This window comes from Crinia signifera, unplaced genomic scaffold, assembly GCF_055691185.1.
Source record: "Crinia signifera unplaced genomic scaffold, ASM5569118v1 HAP2_SCAFFOLD_212, whole genome shotgun sequence".
NCBI classification, from domain to species: Eukaryota; Metazoa; Chordata; class Amphibia; order Anura; family Myobatrachidae; genus Crinia; species Crinia signifera.
In genome coordinates, this window is record NW_028142105.1 from 68791 (window position 1) to 92150 (window position 23360).

General features: G+C 51.6%; 1 protein-coding gene across 2 annotated transcripts in view; it reads left to right on the forward strand.

Moving 5' to 3' along the window:
- Positions 1-3701: 3701 nt before the first annotated feature.
- Positions 3702-23360, forward strand: part of LOC146053819 (uncharacterized) — a 53888-nt gene continuing 34229 nt past the window's right edge. For both annotated transcript variants that reach the window (XM_083168030.1, XM_083168031.1), the window contains exons 1-2: positions 3702-3838; positions 23211-23273. In XM_083168030.1, the coding sequence (XP_083024156.1) occupies positions 3787-3838; positions 23211-23273 (115 nt within the window). In that variant the 5' untranslated portion in view covers positions 3702-3786. The remainder of the gene's footprint in view (positions 3839-23210; positions 23274-23360) is intronic.

The window sequence follows — 23360 nt, forward strand, 5'->3', positions numbered from 1 at the left end:
GATATGACTGATGTGACGCATCTGACTGATATGACTGATGTGACGCATCTGACTGATATGACTGATGTGACGCATCTGACTGATGTGACGCATCTGACTGATGTGACGCATCTGACTGATATGGCGCATCTGACTGATATGACTGATATGGCGCATCTGACTGATATGACTGATATGGCGCATCTGACTGATGACGCATCTGACTGATGTGACGCATCTGACTGATATGACTGATGTGACGCATCTGACTGATATGACTGATGTGACGCATCTGACTGATATGACTGATGTGACGCATCTGACTGATATGACTGATGTGACGCATCTGACTGATATGACTGATGTGACGCATCTGACTGATATGACTGATGTGACGCATCTGACTGATGTGACGCATCTGACTGATATGGCGCATCTGACTGATATGACGCATCTGACTGATATGGCGCATCTGACTGATATGGCGCATCTGACTGATATGGCGCATCTGACTGATATGACTGGCGCATCTGACTGATATGACTGATGTGACGCATCTGACTGATATGACTGATGTGACGCATCTGACTGATATGACTGATGTGACGCATCTGACTGATATGGCGCTTCTGACTGATATGACTGATATGACGCATCTGACTGATATGCGTATCTGACTGATATGGCGCATCTGACTGATATGACTGATGTGACGCATCTGACTGATGTGGCGCATCTGACTGATGTGGCGCATCTGACTGATGTGGCGCATCTGACTGATGTGACTGATATGGCGCATCTGACTGATATGGCGCATCTGACTGATATGGCGCATCTGACTAATATGGCGCATCTGACTGATATGACTGATATGGCGCATCTGACTGATATGACTGATATGGCGCATCTGACTGATATGACTGATATGGCGCATCTGACTGATATGACTGATATGGCGCATCTGACTGATATGACTGATATGACGCATCTGACTGATATGGCGCATCTGACTGATATGACGCATCTGACTGATATGGCGCATCTGACTGATATGGCGCATCTGACTGATATGGCGCATCTGACTGATATGACTGATGTGATGCATCTGACTGATATGGCGCATCTGACTGATATGGCTGATGTGACGCATCTGACTGATGTGGCGCATCTGACTGATGTGACTGATGTGGCGCATCTGACTGATGTGACGCATCTGACTGATGTGACGCATCTGACTGATGTGACGCATCTGACTGATGTGACGCATCTGACTGATGTGACGCATCTGACTGATGTGACGCATCTGACTGATGTGACGCATCTGACTGATGTGACGCATCTGACTGATGTGACGCATCTGACTGATGTGACGCATCTGACTGATGTGACGCATCTGACTGATGTGACGCATCTGACTGATGTGACGCATCTGACTGATGTGACGCATCTGACTGATGTGACGCATCTGACTGATGTGACGCATCTGACTGATGTGACGCATCTGACTGATATGACTGATGTGGCGCATCTGACTGATGTGGCGCATCTGACTGATGTGGCGCATCTGACTGATGTGGCGCATCTGACTGATGTGGCGCATCTGACTGATGTGACGCATCTGACTGATGTGACGCATCTGACTGATGTGACGCATCTGACTGATGTGACGCATCTGACTGATGTGACGCATCTGACTGATGTGACGCATCTGACTGATGTGACGCATCTGACTGATGTGACGCATCTGACTGATGTGACGCATCTGACTGATGTGACGCATCTGACTGATGTGACGCATCTGACTGATGTGACTGATATGGCGCATCTGACTGATATGACTGATGTGACGCATCTGACTGATATGACTGATGTGACGCATCTGACTGATGTGACGCATCTGACTGATGTGACGCATCTGACTGATGTGACGCATCTGACTGATGTGACTGATATGGCGCATCTGACTGATATGACTGATGTGACGCATCTGACTGATATGACTGATGTGACGCATCTGACTGATGTGACGCATCTGACTGATCTGACGCATCTGACTGATCTGACTTGCAGGATAGACCATGTAATGCACAGCTATGGTAACAAGACAAAATAGCACCAATTCATCATTTGTGGTGCTATCAGCACCATCTGCTCTTTAAAATGCCACTGTGGCCTGACTTCTCACAGGATCCTAGAGCATGCCAGGAACTTCAGGAATGCTATAATGGGCCCACTGAGGATGAATCCTGAGGAACCAGAAGCACGTGGCCTAGAACATGCCAGGAACATCAGGAATGCTATAATGGGCCTACTGAGGAACCAGAAGCACGTGGCCTAGAACATGCCAGGAACATCAGGAATGCTATAATGGGCCTACTGAGGAACCAGAAGCACGTGGCCTAGAACATGCCAGGAACATCAGGAATGCTATAATGGGCCTACTGAGGAACAGAAGCACGTGGCCTAGAACATGCCAGGAACATCAGGAATGCTATAATGGGCCTACTGAGGAACCAGAAGCACGTGGCCTAGAACATGCCAGGAACATCAGGAATGCTATAATGGGCCTACTGAGGAACCAGAAGCACGTGGCCTAGAACATGCCAGAAACATCAGGAATGATATAATGGGCCTACTGAGGAACCAGAAGCACGTGGCCTAGAACATGCCAGGAACATCAGGAATGCTATAATGGGCCTACTGAGGAACCAGAAGCATGTGGCCTAGAACATGCCAGGAACATCAGAAATGATATAATGGGCCTACTGAGGAACAGAAGCACGTGGTCTAGAGCATGCCAGGAACATCAGGAATGATATAATGGGCCTACTGAGGAACAGAAGCACGTGGCCTAGAACATGCCAGGAACATCAGGAATGCTATAATGGGCCTACTGAGGAACAGAAGCACGTGGCCTAGAACATGCCAGGAACATCAGGAATGCTATAATGGGCCTACTGAGAAAAAGAAGCACGTGGCCTAGAGCACGCCAGGAACATCAGGAATGCTATAATGGGCCTACTGAGGAACCAGAAGCACGTGGCCTAGAACATGCCTGGAACATCAGGAATGCTATAATGGGCCTACTGAGGATGTAACCTGAAGCACGTGGCCTAGAACATGCAGGACGGCATCGGAGGAGGTGACCTGACCAGGAACTAATAGCCAATAGCGTCAGCCCATCTCCTGTATGCTTAGAACCTGCTCATAGTAACAGAAATATATATATATATATATATATATATATATATATATATATATATATATATATATATATATATATATATATATATATATATATATATATATATAATCACGCTTCTGGTTCACACCTGTCAGCAAGGCTGCAACTTTCAGATGGACAAAACCATGCTGCGCGGTAGGTGGGGCAGATGTAACAGGTGCAGAGAAAGCTACATTTGGGTGAGGTGTGATTAACTGATATCTATATTGCAGTGTAACAATAAAGCAGCCAGTATTTGCCCTGCACAGAAACAATACACCCCCAAAATAATATAATAATTACGTCATTGCGGGGTGATGCTGCACCGTGACTCCTGTGCTGGGTGCTGCCACCTGACAGAGCAGTGCCACTATACCCCGGCCTCATGGACCATGTGACCGGGGTACCTACATCTCTATAATAGTGTTTTGTGGTGACTGTTACTTTGTTCTGCTTCACGTCACACAACGTTGTGTTATTTTTATTCCAGCTGAGAGCAGCTGCGCACAGCTCTGTAGTGAGAGGTGTGGTGTGAGACAGCTCATTGTGAGAGCAGGAGCCTCCGCACCCTCACGCAGAGAACAATGTCCCCCCGAATCTCGCTGCCTCTCGTCCTGGCTGTCCTTGTCCTCAGCGGTAAGAGGGGAATGGGAGGTCAGTGGTTATGTGGCTGAATTAGTGGTGGGTGGAGGAGAACTTGTAAAGAAAGGAGAATCACAGATGGCGATTATAACGAGATGTGTTACTGCCTGGATGGAGGAATCCCATGCAGTCATGTAGGGTACAGTGCCACGTGGGATAGTAATATGCAGGTGTGTAGGGTACAGTGCCACGTGGGAAATATACAGTTATATAGGGTACAGTGCCACGTGGGAAAGTAATATGCAGGTGTGTATAGTACAGTGCCACGTGGGAAAGTAATATGCAGGTGTGTAGGGTACAGTGCCACGTGGGAGAGTCATATGCAGGTGTGTAGGGTACAGTGCCATGTGGGAAAGTAATATGCAGGTGTGTATAGTACAGTGCCACGTGGGAAAGTAATATGCAGGTGTGTAGGGTACAGTGCCACGTGGGAAATATACAGTTATATAGGGTACAGTGCCACATGGGAAAGTAATATGCAGGTGTGTATAGTACAGTGCGACGTGGGAAAGTAATATGCAGGTGTGTATAGTACAGTGCCACGTGGGATAGTAATTTACAGTTATATAGGGTACAGTGCCATGTGGGAGAGTAATATGCAGGTGTGTAGGGTACAGTGCCATGTGGGAAAGTAATATGCAGGTGTGTAGGGTACAGTGCCACGTGGGAAAGTAATATGCAGGTGTGTAGGGTACAGTGCCACGTGGGAAAGTAATATGCAGGTGTGTAGGGTACAGTGCCACGTGGGATAGTAGTATGCAGTTATACAGGGTACAGTGCCACGTAGGATAGTAATATGCAGTTCTATAGGTTACAGTGCCATGTGGGAAAGTAATATGCAGGTGTGTAGGGTACAGTGCCACGTGGGAAAGTAATATGCAGGTGTTTAGGGTACAGTGCCACGTGGGATAGTAGTATGCAGTTATACAGGGTACAGTGTCACGTAGGATAGTAATATGCAGTTATATAGGGTACAGTGCCACGTGGGAAAGTAATATGCAGTCATATAGGGTACAGTGCCGCGTGGGAAAGTAATATGCAGTTATATAGGGTACAGTGCCACGTGGGAAAGTAATATGCAGTTATATAGGGTACAGTGCCGCGTGGGATAGTAATATGCAGTTATATAGGGTACAGTGCCACGTGGGAAAGTAATATGCAGGTGTGTAGGGTACAGTGCCACGTGGGATAGTAGTATGCAGTTAGACAGGGTACAGTGTCACGTAGGATAGTAATATGCAGTTATATAGGGTACAGTGCCACGTGGGATAGTAATATGCAGGTGTGTAGGGTACAGTGCCACGTGTGATAGTAATATGCAGGTGTGTAGGGTACAGTGCCATGTAGGATAGTAATATGCAGGTGTGTAGGGTACAGTGCCACATGGGATAGTAATATGCAGTTATATAGGGTACCGTGCCGCGTGGGAAAGTAATATGCAGTTATATAGGGTACAGTGCCACGTGGGATAGTAATATGCAGGTGTGTAGGGTACAGTGCCACGTGGGATAGTAATATGCAGGTGTGTAGGGTACAGTGCCATGTAGGATAGTAATATGCAGGTGTGTAGGGTACAGTGCCACGTGGGATAGTAATATGCAGTTATATAGGGTACAGTGCCGCGTGGGATAGTAATATGCAGTTATATAGGGTACAGTGCCACGTGGGAAAGTAATATGCAGGTGTGTAGGGTACAGTGCCACGTGGGATAGTAGTATGCAGTTAGACAGGGTACAGTGTCACGTAGGATAGTAATATGCAGTTATATAGGGTACAGTGCCACGTGGGATAGTAATATGCAGGTGTGTAGGGTACAGTGCCACGTGGGATAGTAATATGCAGGTGTGTAGGGTACAGTGCCACGTAGGATAGTAATATGCAGGTATGTAGGGTACAGTGCCACGTTGCATAGTAATATGCAGGTGTGTAGGGTACAGTGCCGCGTGGGATAGTAATATGCAGTTATATAGGGTACAGTGCCACGTGGGAAAGTAATATGCAGGTGTGTAGGGTACAGTGCCACGTGGGATAGTAGTATGCAGTTAGACAGGGTACAGTGTCACGTAGGATAGTAATATGCAGTTATATAGGGTACAGTGCCACGTGGGATAGTAATATGCAGGTGTGTAGGGTACAGTGCCACGTGGGATAGTAATATGCAGGTGTGTAGGGTACAGTGCCACGTAGGATAGTAATATGCAGGTATGTAGGGTACAGTGCCACGTTGCATAGTAATATGCAGGTGTGTAGGGTACAGTGCCACCTGCAGGGCCGGTGTAAGGCTTCTCAGCACCCTATGCAAAACGTCAACCTACTCCCCCCCCCCCCCCCCCCAAAAAAAAATAAACCCCCCCCCCCCCCAAAAAAAATAAAAATACAAAAAATCATGTGGTCTTCCCAGTCCCCCCACCGGTCTCCTGTTACACCTGCAGTCATGTTACTCCGTTACTCTATGTGTGTACGCCAGTCTCCTATTACACCTGCAGTAATGTTACTCCGTTACTCTATGTGTGTACACCGGTCTCCTGTTACACCTGCAGTAATGTTACTCTATGTGTGTACACCGGTCTCCTGTTACACCTGCAGTAATGTTACTCCGTTACTCTATGTGTGTACGCCAGTCTCCTATTACACCTGCAGTAATGTTACTCCGTTACTCTATGTGTGTACACCGGTCTCCTGTTACACCTGCAGTAATGTTACTCCGTTACTCTATGTGTGTACGCCGGTCTCCTGTTACACCTGCAGTAATGTTACTCCGTTACTCTATGTGTGTACACCGGTCTCCTGTTACACCTGCAGGAATGTGACTCCGTTACTCTATGTGTGTACATCGGTCTCCTGTTACACCTGCAGTAATGTTACTCTATGTGTGTACACCGGTCTCCTGTTACACCTGCAGTAATGTTACTCCGTTACTCTATGTGTGTACACCGGTCTCCTGTTACACCTGCAGTAATGTTACTCCGTTACTCTATGTGTGTACGCCGGTCTCCTGTTACACCTGCAGTAATGTGACTCCGTTACTCTATGTGTGTACACCGGTCTCCTGTTACACCTGCAGGAATGTGACTCCGTTACTCTATGTGTGTACACCGGTCTCCTGTTACACCTGCAGTAATGTTACTCTATGTGTGTACACCGGTCTCCTGTTACACCTGCAGTAATGTTACTCCGTTACTCTATGTGTGTACGCCGGTCTCCTGTTACACCTGCAGTAATGTGACTCCGTTACTCTATGTGTGTACACCGGTCTCCTGTTACACCTGCAGTAATGTTACCCTGTTACTCTATGTGTGTACACCGGTCTCCTGTTACACCTGCAGTAATGTTACTCTGTTACTCTATGTGTGTACCGGTCTCCTGTTACACCTGCAGTAATGTTACTCCGTTACTCTATGTGTGTACACCGGTCTCCTGTTACACCTGCAGGAATGTGACTCCGTTACTCTATGTGTGTACACCGGTCTCCTGTTACACCTGCAGTAATGTTACTCCGTTACTCTATGTGTGTACACCGGTCTCCTGTTACACCTGCAGTAATGTGACTCCGTTACTCTATGTGTGTACGCCAGTCTCCTGTTACACCTGCAGTAATGTGACTCCGTTACTCTATGTATGTACACCGGTCTCCTGTTACACCTGCAGTAATGTGACTCCGTTACTCTATGTGTGTACACCGGTCTCCTGTTACACCTGCAGGAATGTGACTCCGTTACTCTATGTGTGTACACCGGTCTACTATTACACCTGCAGTAATGTTACTCTGTTACTCTATGTGTGTACACCGGTCTCCTGTTACACCTGCAGTAATGTTACTCTATGTGTGTACACCGGTCTCCTGTTACACCTGCAGTAATGTTACTCTATGTGTGTACACCGGTCTCCTGTTACACCTGCAGTAATGTTACTCTATGTGTGTACACCGGTCTCCTGTTACACCTGCAGTAATGTTACTCCGTTACTCTATGTGTGTACGCCGGTCTACTGTTACACCTGCAGTAATGTTACTCCGTTACTCTATGTGTGTACGCCGGTCTCCTGTTACACCTGCAGTAATGTTACTCCGTTACTCTATGTGTGTACACCGGTCTCCTGTTACACCTGCAGTAATGTTACTCTATGTGTGTACACCGGTCTCCTGTTACACCTGCAGTAATGTCACTCCGTTACTCTATGTGTGTACGCCGGTCTCCTGTTACACCTGCAGTAATGTGACTCCGTTACTCTATGTGTGTACACCGGTCTCCTGTTACACCTGCAGTAATGTTACTCTATGTGTGTACGCCGGTCTCCTGTTACACCTGCAGTAATGTTACTCCGTTACTCTATGTGTGTACGCCGGTCTCCTGTTACACCTGCAGTAATGTTACTCCGTTACTCTATGTGTGTACGCCGGTCTCCTGTTACACCTGCAGAAATGTGACTCCGTTACTCTATGTGTGTACGCCGGTCTCCTGTTACACCTTCAGTAATGTGACTCCGTTACTCTATGGGGGTTATTCTGGTTAATTTGCAAAGGCATATTCACTCTCAGGTGGACAAAACCATGTGCACTGCAGGTGGGGCAGATGTAACGTGTAGAGAGATAATTAGATGTGGGTGAGTTATTTCAGGGTTGCCGACCCTTCTGGAATTCACGGGAGTCTCCCGAAAATCGGGTGCCCCTCCCGGCCCCCCGGAAGGGTGGGCAACCCTCCCGGAATCTGGGGGACACCCCTGAGCCCCCCGAATCGCGGCATGCAAATGCCGCAGGTCTCAGTTTAGGGGGCAGAGCTAAAATGGCACAATCGTGTCATTTTTGGCCCGCACCCTCCATGGAGATCAGTCATTTCTACTATTTCCCGTAATGGGGGCGGGGCTTAATGACGGCACAGTCAAGCCCCGCCCCCCGATCGGGTAAGGAAAGTCTCCTCTCCGGGCTTCTCCTAGAGAGGAGCATTTAAAAGTCGGCAACCCTGAGTTATTTCATTTCTGTGCAGGGTAAATACTGGCTGCTTTATTCTTACACTGCAATATAAATATTAGTTTGAACACACACACACACACACACGTTACATCTGCCCCACCTGCAGTGCACATGGTTTGTCCATCAGAGAGTGATTATGCCTTTGCGAGTGAACCTTTCCATAACATGAGCACACTACGGTATTGTCTCCTCCTGTATTACTTCCCTGTTACACGCATGTTCTGTGTATTACTTCCCCGTTACACGCATGTTCTGTGTATTACTTCCCTGTTACACGCATAGGTACTTGTGTGGTTTCCCGGTGGCAGTTATGTAGTCAGTGGGCGGATATTACATTGTTTGGGAACTTTTGACTATTTTTAACCTGCCTGATATGACAGGTGTGAACGTGTTCCTGAAACACCCCCACTATCCACGTCAGCCCGAAGCGCGGTACGCGTCCTCCCGACCTGTTCACACCCCCACTATCCACGTCAGCCCAAAGCGCGGTACGCGTCCTCCCGACCTGTTTACACTCCCACTCTCCACGTCAGCCCGAAGCGCGGTACGCGTCCTCCCGACCTGTTCACACCCCCACTATCCACGTCAGCCCAAAGCGCGGTACGCGTCCTCCCGACCTGTTTACACTCCCACTCTCCACGTCAGCCCGAAGCGCGGTACGCGTCCTCCCGACCTGTTCACACCCCCACTATCCACGTCAGCCCAAAGCGCGGTACGCGTCCTCCCGACCTGTTCACACCCCCACTATCCACGTCAGCCCAAAGCGCGGTACGCGTCCTCCCGACCTGTTCACACCCCCACTATCCACGTCAGCCCGAAGCACGGTACGCGTCCTCCCGACCTGTTCACACCCCCACTATCCACGTCAGCCCGAAGCACGGTACCAGAGCCAAATTCACACCGATTGAGCAAAAATTCACACTATGGCACACAGATTAAGGCAAAATTCACACTATGGCACACAGATTAAGGCAAAATTCACACTATGGCACACAGATTAAGGCAAAATTCACGTTATGCCACACAGATTAAGACAAAATTCACATTTTGCCACATGGATTGAGCCAAAATACACACTATACCAGGCATGTCCAAACAGTGGCCCTCCAGCTGTTGTGAAACTACACGTCCCAGCAAGCCTTGACATAGTTTTAGCATTCCATAATTGCAAAACTGTGGCAATGCATGATGGGACCTGTAGTTTCACAGCTGCAGGGCCATAGTTTGGACATGCCTGCACTATACCAAACATATTGAACAATAATGCACAATTTGCTTCATAAATAGGGGCATTTCCATTATAATGCCCATTACATGTTAAGCCTCACACCATAATCTCCATTACTTATTATGCCAAACCCCATAATGCCTATTAAAAATTATGCTACATAAGTGTTGCTTACCTACATGTTCATTGCCAGGGGTTCCATGTTCATTGCCAGTAAAAAATAGTTTTACCTGCAATATCTCTAGAACCAATGAACCCATATGGACCAGGTATCAGATTGAAGGCCCAGCGATTTGGGTTAGAGTGAGATCAACCTCGAGCTTCTGTGATGCCGGAGGGGGAACTGGCAGCCGTTGGAACCAGGTGGAGGTCGGAATTAGGGGGTCCCTTGTTATCCTATGGGGAAAACGTTCCAGGTTTGCCTGGTGGTATCTCCGGTTCCCGGGGGGCTAGCGACGTGGGGTTGGTCTCGTTGGAAAGTCCTGACCCTCAGCTACAAAATGGGCCTATTTGGAGAGTGGGCCTGGAGCTATAGCTCCATCAGGCCCATTGTTAATCCGGCTCTGCGCGGTACGCGTCCTCCCAACCTGTTCACACCCCCACTATCCACGTCAGCCCGAAGCGCGGTACGCGTCCTCCCGACCTGTTCACACCCCCACTATCCATGTCAGCCCGAAGCGTGGTACGCGTCCTCCCGACCTGTTCACACCCCCACTATCCACGTCAGCCCGAAGCGCGGTACGCGTCCTCCCGACCTGTTCACACCCCCACTATCCACGTCAGCCCGAAGCGCGGTACGCGTCCTCCCGACCTGTTCACACCCCCACTATCCACGTCAGCCCGAAGCGCGGTACGCGTCCTCCCGACCTGTTCACACCCCCACTATCCACGTCAGCCCGAAGCGCGGTACGCGTCCTCCCGACCTGTTCACACCCCCACTATCCACGTCAGCCCGAAGCGCGGTACGCGTCCTCCCGACCTGTTCACACCCCCACTATCCACGTCAGCCCGAAGCGCGGTACGCGTCCTCCCGACCTGTTCACACCCCCACTATCCACGTCAGCCCGAAGCGCGGTACGCGTCCTTCCGACCTGTTCACACCCCCACTATCCACGTCAGCCCGAAGCGCGGTACGCGTCCTCCCGACCTGTTCACACCCCCACTATCCACGTCAGCCCAAAGCGCGGTACGCGTCCTCCCGACCTGTTCACACCCCCACTATCCACGTCAGCCCAAAGCGCGTTACACGTCCTCCCGACCTGTTCACACTCCCACTCTCAACGTCAGCCCAAAGCGCGGTACACGTCCTCCCAACCTGTTCACACCCCCACTATCCACGTCAGCCCGAAGCACGGTACGCGTCCTCCCGACCTGTTCACACCCCCACTATCCACGTCAGCCCAAAGCGCGTTACACGTCCTCCCGACCTGTTCACACTCCCACTCTCAACGTCAGCCCAAAGCGCGGTACACGTCCTCCCAACCTGTTCACACCCCCACTATCCACGTCAGCCCGAAGCACGGTACGCGTCCTCCCGACCTGTTCACACCCCCACTATCCACGTCAGCCCGAAGCACGGTACCAGAGCCAGATTAAGGTCTAAATGGGCCTGGAGCTGAAAATTATCAAGGGCCTATTATGCGCAATAATAGGGGTTGCGGCCAGCACCTAATAATGTGAGGGGGCGTGACCCGTGTTCTGGTTGGGTGGTCTGCTCATGGGTGTGTCTCTATTTGTGTAAATACTTTCAACTAATTATATATGCCTGGAAAAGGCAGGCGGCTGGCATAGGAAAAATGCAGGGAGATATATTGGTGGGTGCCCTCCAAAGGTGCACCCGCAGGACGCCGATGTCCTAAAATACTTGCGGGGTGAGGCGGCATTCCAGTCATAAAAAAATACTGAAAGCCGAAACTTGGTAGACAATATGTCAGCACCTTTTATGTGGTCACCTAAAGTTACCACACCGTATACCCCTTATACAAATCATGCAACACAATAGTAACCCCTTATACTGTACTTGCTTCTTACACATTATGCCACATGGAATGAGACAAAATTCACACCGATTGAGCAAAAATTCACACTATGGCACACAGATTAAGGCAAAATTCACGTTATGCCACACAGATTAAGGCAAAATTCACATTTTGCCACATGGATTGAGCCAAAATACACACTATACCAGGCATGTCCAAACAGTGGCCCTCCAGCTGTTGTGAAACTACACGTCCCAGCAAGCCTTGACATAGTTTTAGCATTCCATAATTGCAAAACTGTGGCAATGCATGATGGGACCTGTAGTTTCACAGCTGCAGGGCCATAGTTTGGACATGCCTGCACTATACCAAACAGATTGAGCAATAATGCACAATTTGCTTCATAAATAGGGGCATTTCCATTATAATGCCCATTACATGTTAAGCCTCACACCATAATCTCCATTACGTATTATGCCAAACCCCATAATGCCTATTCAAAATTATGCTACATAAGTGTTGCTTACCTACATGTTCATTGCCAGGGGTTCCATGTTCATTGCCAGTAAAAAATAGTTTTACCTGCAATATCTCTAGAACCAATGAACCCATATGGACCAGGTATCAGATTGAAGGCCCAGCGATTTGGGTTCGAGTGAGATCAACCTCGAGCTTCTGTGATGCCGGAGGGGGAACTGGCAGCCGTTGGAACCAGGTGGAGGTCGGAATTAGGGGGTCCCTTGTTATCCTATGGGGAAAACGTTCCAGGTTTGCCTGGTGGTATCTCCGGTTCCCGGGGGGCTAGCGACGTGGGGCTGGTCTCGTTGGAAAGTCCTGACCCTCATTTACAAAATGGGCCTATTTGGAGAGTGGGCCTGGAGCTATAGCTGCATCAGGCCCATTGTTAATCCGGCTCTGCGCGGTACGCGTCCCCCCGGACCTGTTCACACCCCCACTATCCACGTCAGCCCGAAGCGCGGTACGCGTCCTCCCGACCTGTTCACACCCCCACTATCCACGTCAGGCCAAAGCGCGGTACGCGTCCTCCCGACCTGTTCCACCCCCACTATCCACGTCAGCCCAAAGCGCGGTACGCGTCCTCCCGACCTGTTCACACCCCCACTATCCACGTCAGCCCGAAGCGCGGTACGCGTCCTCCCGACCTGTTCACACCCCCACTATCCACGTCAGCCCGAAGCGCGGTACGCGTCCTCCCGACCTGTTCACACCCCCACTATCCACGTCAGCCCGAAGCGCGGTACGCGTCCTACCGACCTGTTCACACCCCCACTATCCACGTCAGCCCGAAGCGCGGTACGCGTCCTCCCGACCTGTTCACACCCCCACTATCCACGTCAGCCCGAAGCGCGGTACGCGTCCTCCCGACCTGTTCACACCCCCACTATCCACGTCAGGCCAAAGCGCGGTACGCGTCCTCCCGACCTGTTCACACCCCCACTATCCACATCAGGCCAAAGCGCGGTACGCGTCCTCCCGACCTGTTCACACCCCCACTATCCACGTCAGCCCGAAGCGCGGTACGCGTCCTCCCGACCTGTTCACACCCCCACTATCCACGTCAGCCCGAAGCGCGGTACGCGTCCTCCCGACCTGTTCACACCCCCACTATCCACGTCAGCCCGAAGCGCGGTACGCGTCCTACCGACCTGTTCACACCCCCACTATCCACGTCAGCCCGAAGCGCGGTACGCGTCCTCCCGACCTGTTCACACCCCCACTATCCACGTCAGCCCGAAGCGCGGTACGCGTCCTCCCGACCTGTTCACACCCCCACTATCCACGTCAGCCCGAAGCGCGGTACGCGTCCTCCCGACCTGTTCACACCCCCACTATCCACGTCAGCCCGAAGCGCGGTACGCGTCCTCCCGACCTGTTCCACCCCCACTATCCACGTCAGCCCGAAGCGCGGTACGCGTCCTCCCGACCTGTTCACACCCCCACTATCCACGTCAGCCCGAAGCGCGGTACGCGTCCTCCCGACCTCTTCACACCCCCACTATCCACATCAGGCCAAAGCGCGGTACGCGTCCCCCGATCTGTTCACACCCCCACTATCCACATCAGGCCAAAGCGCGGTACGCGTCCTCCCGACCTGTTCACACCCCCACTATCCACGTCAGCCCGAAGCGCAGTACGCGTCCTCCCGACCTGTTCACACCCCCACTATCCACGTCAGCCCGAAGCGCGGTACGCGTCCTCCCGACCTGTTCACACCCCCACTATCCACGTCAGCCCAAAGCGCGGTACGCGTCCTACCGACCAGTTCACACCCCCACTATCCACGTCAGCCCGAAGCGCGGTACGCGTCCTCCCGACCTGTTCACACCCCCACTATCCACGTCAGCCCAAAGCGCGGTACGCGTCCTCCCGACCTGTTCACACCCCCACTATCCACGTCAGCCCAAAGCGCGGTACGCGTCCTCCCGACCTGTTCACACCCCCACTATCCACATCAGCCCGAAGCGCGGTACGCGTCCTCCCGACCTGTTCACACCCCCACTATCCACGTTAGCCCAAAGCGCGGTACGCGTCCTCCCGACCTGTTCACACCCCCACTATCCATGTCAGCCCGAAGCGTGGTACGCGTCCTCCCGACCTGTTCACACCCCCACTATCCACGTCAGCCCGAAGCGCGGTACGCGTCCTCCCGACCTGTTCACACCCCCACTATCCACGTCAGCCCGAAGCGCGGTACGCGTCCTCCCGACCTGTTCACACCCCCACTATCCACGTCAGCCCGAAGCGCGGTACGCGTCCTCCCGACCTGTTCACACCCCCACTATCCACGTCAGCCCGAAGCGCGGTACGCGTCCTCCCGACCTGTTCACACCCCCACTATCCACGTCAGCCCGAAGCGCGGTACGCGTCCTCCCGACCTGTTCACACCCCCACTATCCACGTCAGCCCGAAGCGCGGTACGCGTCCTCCCGACCTGTTCACACCCCCACTATCCACGTCAGCCCGAAGCGCGGTACGCGTCCTTCCGACCTGTTCACACCCCCACTATCCACGTCAGCCCGAAGCGCGGTACGCGTCCTCCCGACCTGTTCACACCCCCACTATCCACGTCAGCCCAAAGCGCGGTACGCGTCCTCCCGACCTGTTCACACCCCCACTATCCACGTCAGCCCAAAGCGCGTTACACGTCCTCCCGACCTGTTCACACTCCCACTCTCAACGTCAGCCCAAAGCGCGGTACACGTCCTCCCAACCTGTTCACACCCCCACTATCCACGTCAGCCCGAAGCACGGTACGCGTCCTCCCGACCTGTTCACACCCCCACTATCCACGTCAGCCCGAAGCACGGTACCAGAGCCAGATTAAGGTCTAAATGGGCCTGGAGCTGAAAATTATCAAGGGCCTATTATGCGCAATAATAGGGGTTGCGGCCAGCACCTAATAATGTGAGGGGGCGTGACCCGTGTTCTGGTTGGGTGGTCTGCTCATGGGTGTGTCTCTATTTGTGTAAATACTTTCAACTAATTATATATGCCTGGAAAAGGCAGGCGGCTGGCATAGGAAAAATGCAGGGAGATATATTGGTGGGTGCCCTCCAAAGGTGCACCCGCAGGACGCCGATGTCCTAAAATACTTGCGGGGTGAGGCGGCATTCCAGTCATAAAAAAATACTGAAAGCCGAAACTTGGTAGACAATATGTCAGCACCTTTTATGTGGTCACCTAAAGTTACCACACCGTATACCCCTTATACAAATCATGCAACACAATAGTAACCCCTTATACTGTACTTGCTTCTTACACATTATGCCACATGGAATGAGACAAAATTCACACCGATTGAGCAAAAATTCACACTATGGCACACAGATTAAGGCAAAATTCACGTTATGCCACACAGATTAAGGCAAAATTCACATTTTGCCACATGGATTGAGCCAAAATACACACTATACCAGGCATGTCCAAACAGTGGCCCTCCAGCTGTTGTGAAACTACACGTCCCAGCAAGCCTTGACATAGTTTTAGCATTCCATAATTGCAAAACTGTGGCAATGCATGATGGGACCTGTAGTTTCACAGCTGCAGGGCCATAGTTTGGACATGCCTGCACTATACCAAACAGATTGAGCAATAATGCACAATTTGCTTCATAAATAGGGGCATTTCCATTATAATGCCCATTACATGTTAAGCCTCACACCATAATCTCCATTACGTATTATGCCAAACCCCATAATGCCTATTCAAAATTATGCTACATAAGTGTTGCTTACCTACATGTTCATTGCCAGGGGTTCCATGTTCATTGCCAGTAAAAAATAGTTTTACCTGCAATATCTCTAGAACCAATGAACCCATATGGACCAGGTATCAGATTGAAGGCCCAGCGATTTGGGTTCGAGTGAGATCAACCTCGAGCTTCTGTGATGCCGGAGGGGGAACTGGCAGCCGTTGGAACCAGGTGGAGGTCGGAATTAGGGGGTCCCTTGTTATCCTATGGGGAAAACGTTCCAGGTTTGCCTGGTGGTATCTCCGGTTCCCGGGGGGCTAGCGACGTGGGGCTGGTCTCGTTGGAAAGTCCTGACCCTCATTTACAAAATGGGCCTATTTGGAGAGTGGGCCTGGAGCTATAGCTGCATCAGGCCCATTGTTAATCCGGCTCTGCGCGGTACGCGTCCCCCCGGACCTGTTCACACCCCCACTATCCACGTCAGCCCGAAGCGCGGTACGCGTCCTCCCGACCTGTTCACACCCCCACTATCCACGTCAGGCCAAAGCGCGGTACGCGTCCTCCCGACCTGTTCCACCCCCACTATCCACGTCAGCCCAAAGCGCGGTACGCGTCCTCCCGACCTGTTCACACCCCCACTATCCACGTCAGCCCGAAGCGCGGTACGCGTCCTCCCGACCTGTTCACACCCCCACTATCCACGTCAGCCCGAAGCGCGGTACGCGTCCTCCCGACCTGTTCACACCCCCACTATCCACGTCAGCCCGAAGCGCGGTACGCGTCCTACCGACCTGTTCACACCCCCACTATCCACGTCAGCCCGAAGCGCGGTACGCGTCCTCCCGACCTGTTCACACCCCCACTATCCACGTCAGCCCGAAGCGCGGTACGCGTCCTCCCGACCTGTTCACACCCCCACTATCCACGTCAGGCCAAAGCGCGGTACGCGTCCTCCCGACCTGTTCACACCCCCACTATCCACATCAGGCCAAAGCGCGGTACGCGTCCTCCCGACCTGTTCACACCCCCACTATCCACGTCAGCCCGAAGCGCGGTACGCGTCCTCCCGACCTGTTCACACCCCCACTATCCACGTCAGCCCGAAGCGCGGTACGCGTCCTCCCGACCTGTTCACACCCCCACTATCCACGTCAGCCCGAAGCGCGGTACGCGTCCTACCGACCTGTTCACACCCCCACTATCCACGTCAGCCCGAAGCGCGGTACGCGTCCTCCCGACCTGTTCACACCCCCACTATCCACGTCAGCCCGAAGCGCGGTACGCGTCCTCCCGACCTGTTCACACCCCCACTATCCACGTCAGCCCGAAGCGCGGTACGCGTCCTCCCGACCTGTTCACACCCCCACTATCCACGTCAGCCCGAAGCGCGGTACGCGTCCTCCCGACCTGTTCCACCCCCACTATCCACGTCAGCCCGAAGCGCGGTACGCGTCCTCCCGACCTGTTCACACCCCCACTATCCACGTCAGCCCGAAGCGCGGTACGCGTCCTCCCGACCTCTTCACACCCCCACTATCCACATCAGGCCAAAGCGCGGTACGCGTCCCCCGATCTGTTCACACCCCCACTATCCACATCAGGCCAAAGCGCGGTACGCGTCCTCCCGACCTGTTCACACCCCCACTATCCACGTCAGCCCGAAGCGCAGTACGCGTCCTCCCGACCTGTTCACACCCCCACTATCCACGTCAGCCCGAAGCGCGGTACGCGTCCTCCCGACCTGTTCACACCCCCACTATCCACGTCAGCCCAAAGCGCGGTACGCGTCCTACCGACCAGTTCACACCCCCACTATCCACGTCAGCCCGAAGCGCGGTACGCGTCCTCCCGACCTGTTCACACCCCCACTATCCACGTCAGCCCAAAGCGCGGTACGCGTCCTCCCGACCTGTTCACACCCCCACTATCCACGTCAGCCCAAAGCGCGGTACGCGTCCTCCCGACCTGTTCACACCCCCACTATCCACATCAGCCCGAAGCGCGGTACGCGTCCTCCCGACCTGTTCACACCCCCACTATCCACGTTAGCCCAAAGCGCGGTACGCGTCCTCCCGACCTGTTCACACCCCCACTATCCACGTCAGCCCAAAGCGCGGTACGCGTCCTCCCGACCTGTTCACACCCTAACTATCCACGTCAGCCCGAAGCGTGGTACGCGTCCTCCAGACCTGTTCATACCCCCACTAGCCACGTTAGCCCAAAGCGCGGTACGCGTCCTCCCGACCTGTTCATACCCCCACTAGCCATGTTGACTTGGAGTTGAATTTATGAAGCCCGAAACACGGCGAGCGCAGTGTGCCCCACGTGCGGACACGTTAAATGAGCCAGAAGCGTGATTACTTGACGTAGTAATAGTAGGGTGTTTTTGAGTCAGCGGCTCCCCACTGGCGGAGGTCACGACACAGGAAAACAGGAGGCTGGGTAGTGATATGGGTGTGTGGGCATAAGGGGGACTAAAGAGGGTGGGAGACACTGTGCAGCGGGTGAGGGTCCAGCGTGGCAGCACAGGAGTACAGGACGGTGCCCCTGAGTCAGTGTCTCCTCCTACTGGGTGGGAGTTAGGGTGCATGAGAGCAGGAGGCTGCGAGGTAAAGCATGATAGGGGAATGTGGGCAACACAGGGTGAGCGGGTCCCCACTGGCGGAAGTTACGGGGCTTCGCCACGCAAGGGTTGCGCCTCCTGCAGGTGGGCCTGTGTGCTCAAAATGCCAGGGCCAATGCCTGGTCCCAGTCCCGCCCTGTCGACCACACAAAAGAACTCAACACCGACGTGGATAGTGGGGTATGAACAGGTTGGGAGGACGCGTAAAGCGTACCCGCACGGGGCTCAATGCGCTCACCATGCTTCGGGCTGCCGTGGATAGTTGGGGTTTGAGATGGAGGCATTTGCCAGTATGTAACATGGAGCACAGACAAATGCCTCCTTTATTGTGCATGAGACGCACTTGTGCACCGCACCTCCCCTTTGTGCACGAGACGCACGTGCTACCGAACCCCTTAACCCCGTCTCCCTGAAGCAGACACGGGCTGGGTTGCAGTGCCCTGCTGCACGAATTACTGTGCATCTCAGGCATATGGAGCGCCTCTCCGCCGGCACCTGCATGATCGCCTCTCCAACCGCGCTGTGTGAGGTGCACTTACTAGGCTTGGCAGGGACTCCGGGAACAGAGCTGCAGCTTCGCCGGGACAGTACGTGACTACGCTGCCTGATAGGGACACTGTGCTGACTACATGAGGCATTAAATAGGGCACTGTATGGGGCATTATATAGGGCACTGCATGAGGCACTGTATGGGGCATTATTTTATAAGGAACTGTATGGGGCATTATATAGGGAACAGTATGAGGCACTGTATGGGGCATTATATAGGGCACAGTATGGGGCATTATATAGGGCATTATATAGGGCACAGTATGGGACATTATATAGGGCACTGCATGAGGTACTGTATGGGGCAATATATAGGGCACTGCATGAGGCACTGTATGGGGCAATATATATGGCACTGCATGAGGCACTGTATGGGGGCAATATATAGGACACTGCATGAGGCACTGTATGGGGCATTATATAGGGCACAGTATGGGGCATTATATAGGGCACAGTATGGGGCATTATATAGGGCACAGTATGGGGCATTATATAGGGCACTGCATGAGGCACTGTATGGGGCAATATATAGGGCACTGCATGAGGCACTGTATGGGGCATTATATAGGGCACTGCATGAGGCACTGTATGGGGTATTATATAAGGAACTGTATGGGGCATTATATAGGGCAATGTATGTGGCACTGTATGGGGCATTATAAAGGGCACTGCATGGGGCATTATAAAGGGCACTGCATGGGGCATTGTATGGCCATTATATAAGGCACTTTATGGGGGATTATATAGGGCACTGCATGAGGCATTGTATGGCCATTATATAAGGCACTGTATGGGGCATTATATAGGGCACAGTATGAGGCATTGTATGGGGCAATATATAGGGCACTGTATGGGGCAATATATAGGGCACTGCATGAGGTACTGTATGGGGCAATATATAGGGCACTGCATGAGGTACTGTATGGGGCATTGTATAGGGCACTGCATGAGGCATTATATAGGGCACAGTATGGGGCATTATATAGGGCACTGTATGAGGGACTGTATGGGGCAATATATAGGGCACTGCATGAGGCACTGTATGGGGCAATATATAGGGCACTGCATGAGGCACTGTATGGGGCATTATATAGGGCACTGCATGAGGTACTATATCAGGCATTATATAGGGCACTGCACAAAATACTATATCAGGCATTATATAGGGCACTGCATGAGGTACTATATCGGGCATTATATAGGGCACTGCATGAGGTACTATATCGGGCATTATATAGGGCACTGCATGAGGCACTGTATGGGGCATTATATAGGGCACAGTATGGGGCACTGTATGAGGGACTGTATGGGGCAATATATAGGGCACTGCATGAGGCATTATATAGGGCACTGCATGAGGTACTATATCAGGCATTATATAGGGCACTGCATGAGGTACTATATCGGGCATTGTATAGGGCACTGCATGAGGCACTGTATGGGGCATTATATAGGGCACAGTATGGGGCATTATATAGGGCACTGTATGAGGGACTGTATGAGGCAATATATAGGGCACTGCATGAGGCACTGTATAGGGCAATATATAGGGCACTGCATGAGGCACTGTATGGGGCATTAAATAGGGCACTACATGAGGCACTGTATGGGGCATTATATAGGGCACAGGATGCGGTCATTTGGTCGAAAGTCACTAGGTCGACACCATTAGGACGACATGGGAAAAGGTCGACATGGTTCTAGGTTGAAAGGTCATTAGTTCGACATGGTCTAAGTCGACAGCCGACATGTGCCGACAGGCGGTTATTTCATGCCCTAGCATCCACTCGGGCGCGGTGGGAGAATAAAATAGTGTGCCGAGCGCAGCGAGCGATGCGAGGCACTTTAAACTGTGTCCATGTCGACTGTGTTGACATTCAGGTAAAAAAGAGTGAAAAACCCCATGTCGACCTTGTGCATGTCGACCTAAACATTGTCAAACTAATTACCTGTCGAACTAACGACCTTTCGACCTAGAAACATATCGACCTTTTCCCATGTCGACCATCATGCTGTAGACCAAATGATCCCAATCCCTGTATAAGGCACTGTATGGGGCATTATATAGGGCACTGCATGAGGTACTATATCGGACATTATATAGGGCACTGCATGAGGCACTGTTTGGGGCATTATATAGGGCACTGCATGAGGTACTATATCGGGCATTATATAGGGCACTGCATGAGGTACTATATCAGGCATTATATAGGGCACTGCATGAGGTACTATATCAGGCATTATATAGGGCACTGCATGAGGTACTATATCGGGCATTATATAGGGCACTGCATGAGGTACTATATCGGGCATTATATAGGGCACTGCATGAGGTACTATATCGGGCATTATGTAGGGCACTGCATGAGGTACTATATCAGGCATTATATAGGGCACTGCACAAGATACTATATCAGGCATTATATAGGGCACTGCATGAGGTACTATATCGGGCATTATATAGGGCACTGCATGAGGTACTATATCGGGCATTATATAGGGCACTGCATGAGGTACTATATCAGGCATTATATAGGGCACTGCATGAGGTACTATACCGGGCATTATATAGGGCACTGCATGAGGTACTATACCGGGCATTATATAGGGCACTGCATGAGGTACTATATCGGGCATTATATAGGGTACTGCATGAGGTACTATATCAGGCATTATATAGGGCACTGCACGAGGAACTATATTGGGCATTATACTACCTCATGCAGTGCCCTATATAATGCTCAATATAGTACCTCATGCAGTGCCCTATATAATGCCCGATATAGTACCTCGTGCAGTGCCCTATATAATGCCCCGAACAGTGCCTCATGCAGTGCCGTATTAATGCCCGATATAGTACCTCATGCAGTGCCCTATATAATGCCTGATATAGTACCTCATGCAGTGCCCTACATAATGCCCGATATAGTACCTCATGCAGTGCCCAATTAATGCCCGATATAGTACCTCATGCAGCGCCCTATATAATGCCCGATATACTACCTCATGCAATGCATATATAGTGCCCGATATATAGGGCACTGCATGAGGTACTATATCGGGCATTAATAGGGCACTGCATGAGGTACTATATCGGGCATTATATAGGGCACTGCATGAGGCACTGTTTGGGGCATTATATAGGGCACTGCATGAGGTACTATATCAGGCAATATATAGGGCACTGCATGAGGTACTATATCGGGCATTATATAGGGCACTGCATGAGGCACTGTTTGGGGCATTATATTGGGCACTGCATGAGGTACTAAATCGGGCATTATATAGGGCACTGCATGAGGTACTATATTGGGCATTATATATAGCACTGCGTGAGGCACTGTATGGGACATTATATAGGGCACTGCATGAGGCACCATATCGGGCATTATATATAGAGCACTGAATGAGGTACCATATCGGGCATTATATAGGGCACTGCATGAGGCACTGTATGGGGCATTATATAGGGCACTGCATGAGGTACCATATCGGGCATTATATATAGGGCACTGTATATTCCACACTGCTTGGAGGTCTGTTCTACGACTCCGATGTGATGCACGCGGGACCACGTATCGGATCAATGTCAAACTGCTACCATGTTGGTATTTCCAATGTCATAGGAACATAGCATCTGACAGCAAATAACAACCACTGGGCCCATCTAGTCTGGCCCTCTTGTCAGCATGAAAGGGAAAGTGCTGCTGACATGTGAATGCCGACACAACCATCTGACACGTGCTAAGTGTATTTGTGCTGGTTCCTGTAATTACTCTCCTTAATGATAATACTTTATATACAGGTCATGTCTCACCTGAGGAGAACACAACATGGACTGGGCCCATCATCCCCTCTGACACGACTAGTGAGTACACAACATCTGCCAGCTCTTGTGTTACTATGGCGTACAAGGATACGTGCGGGGCGCGGCCAGTGGCTGCCCCCTTCTCAT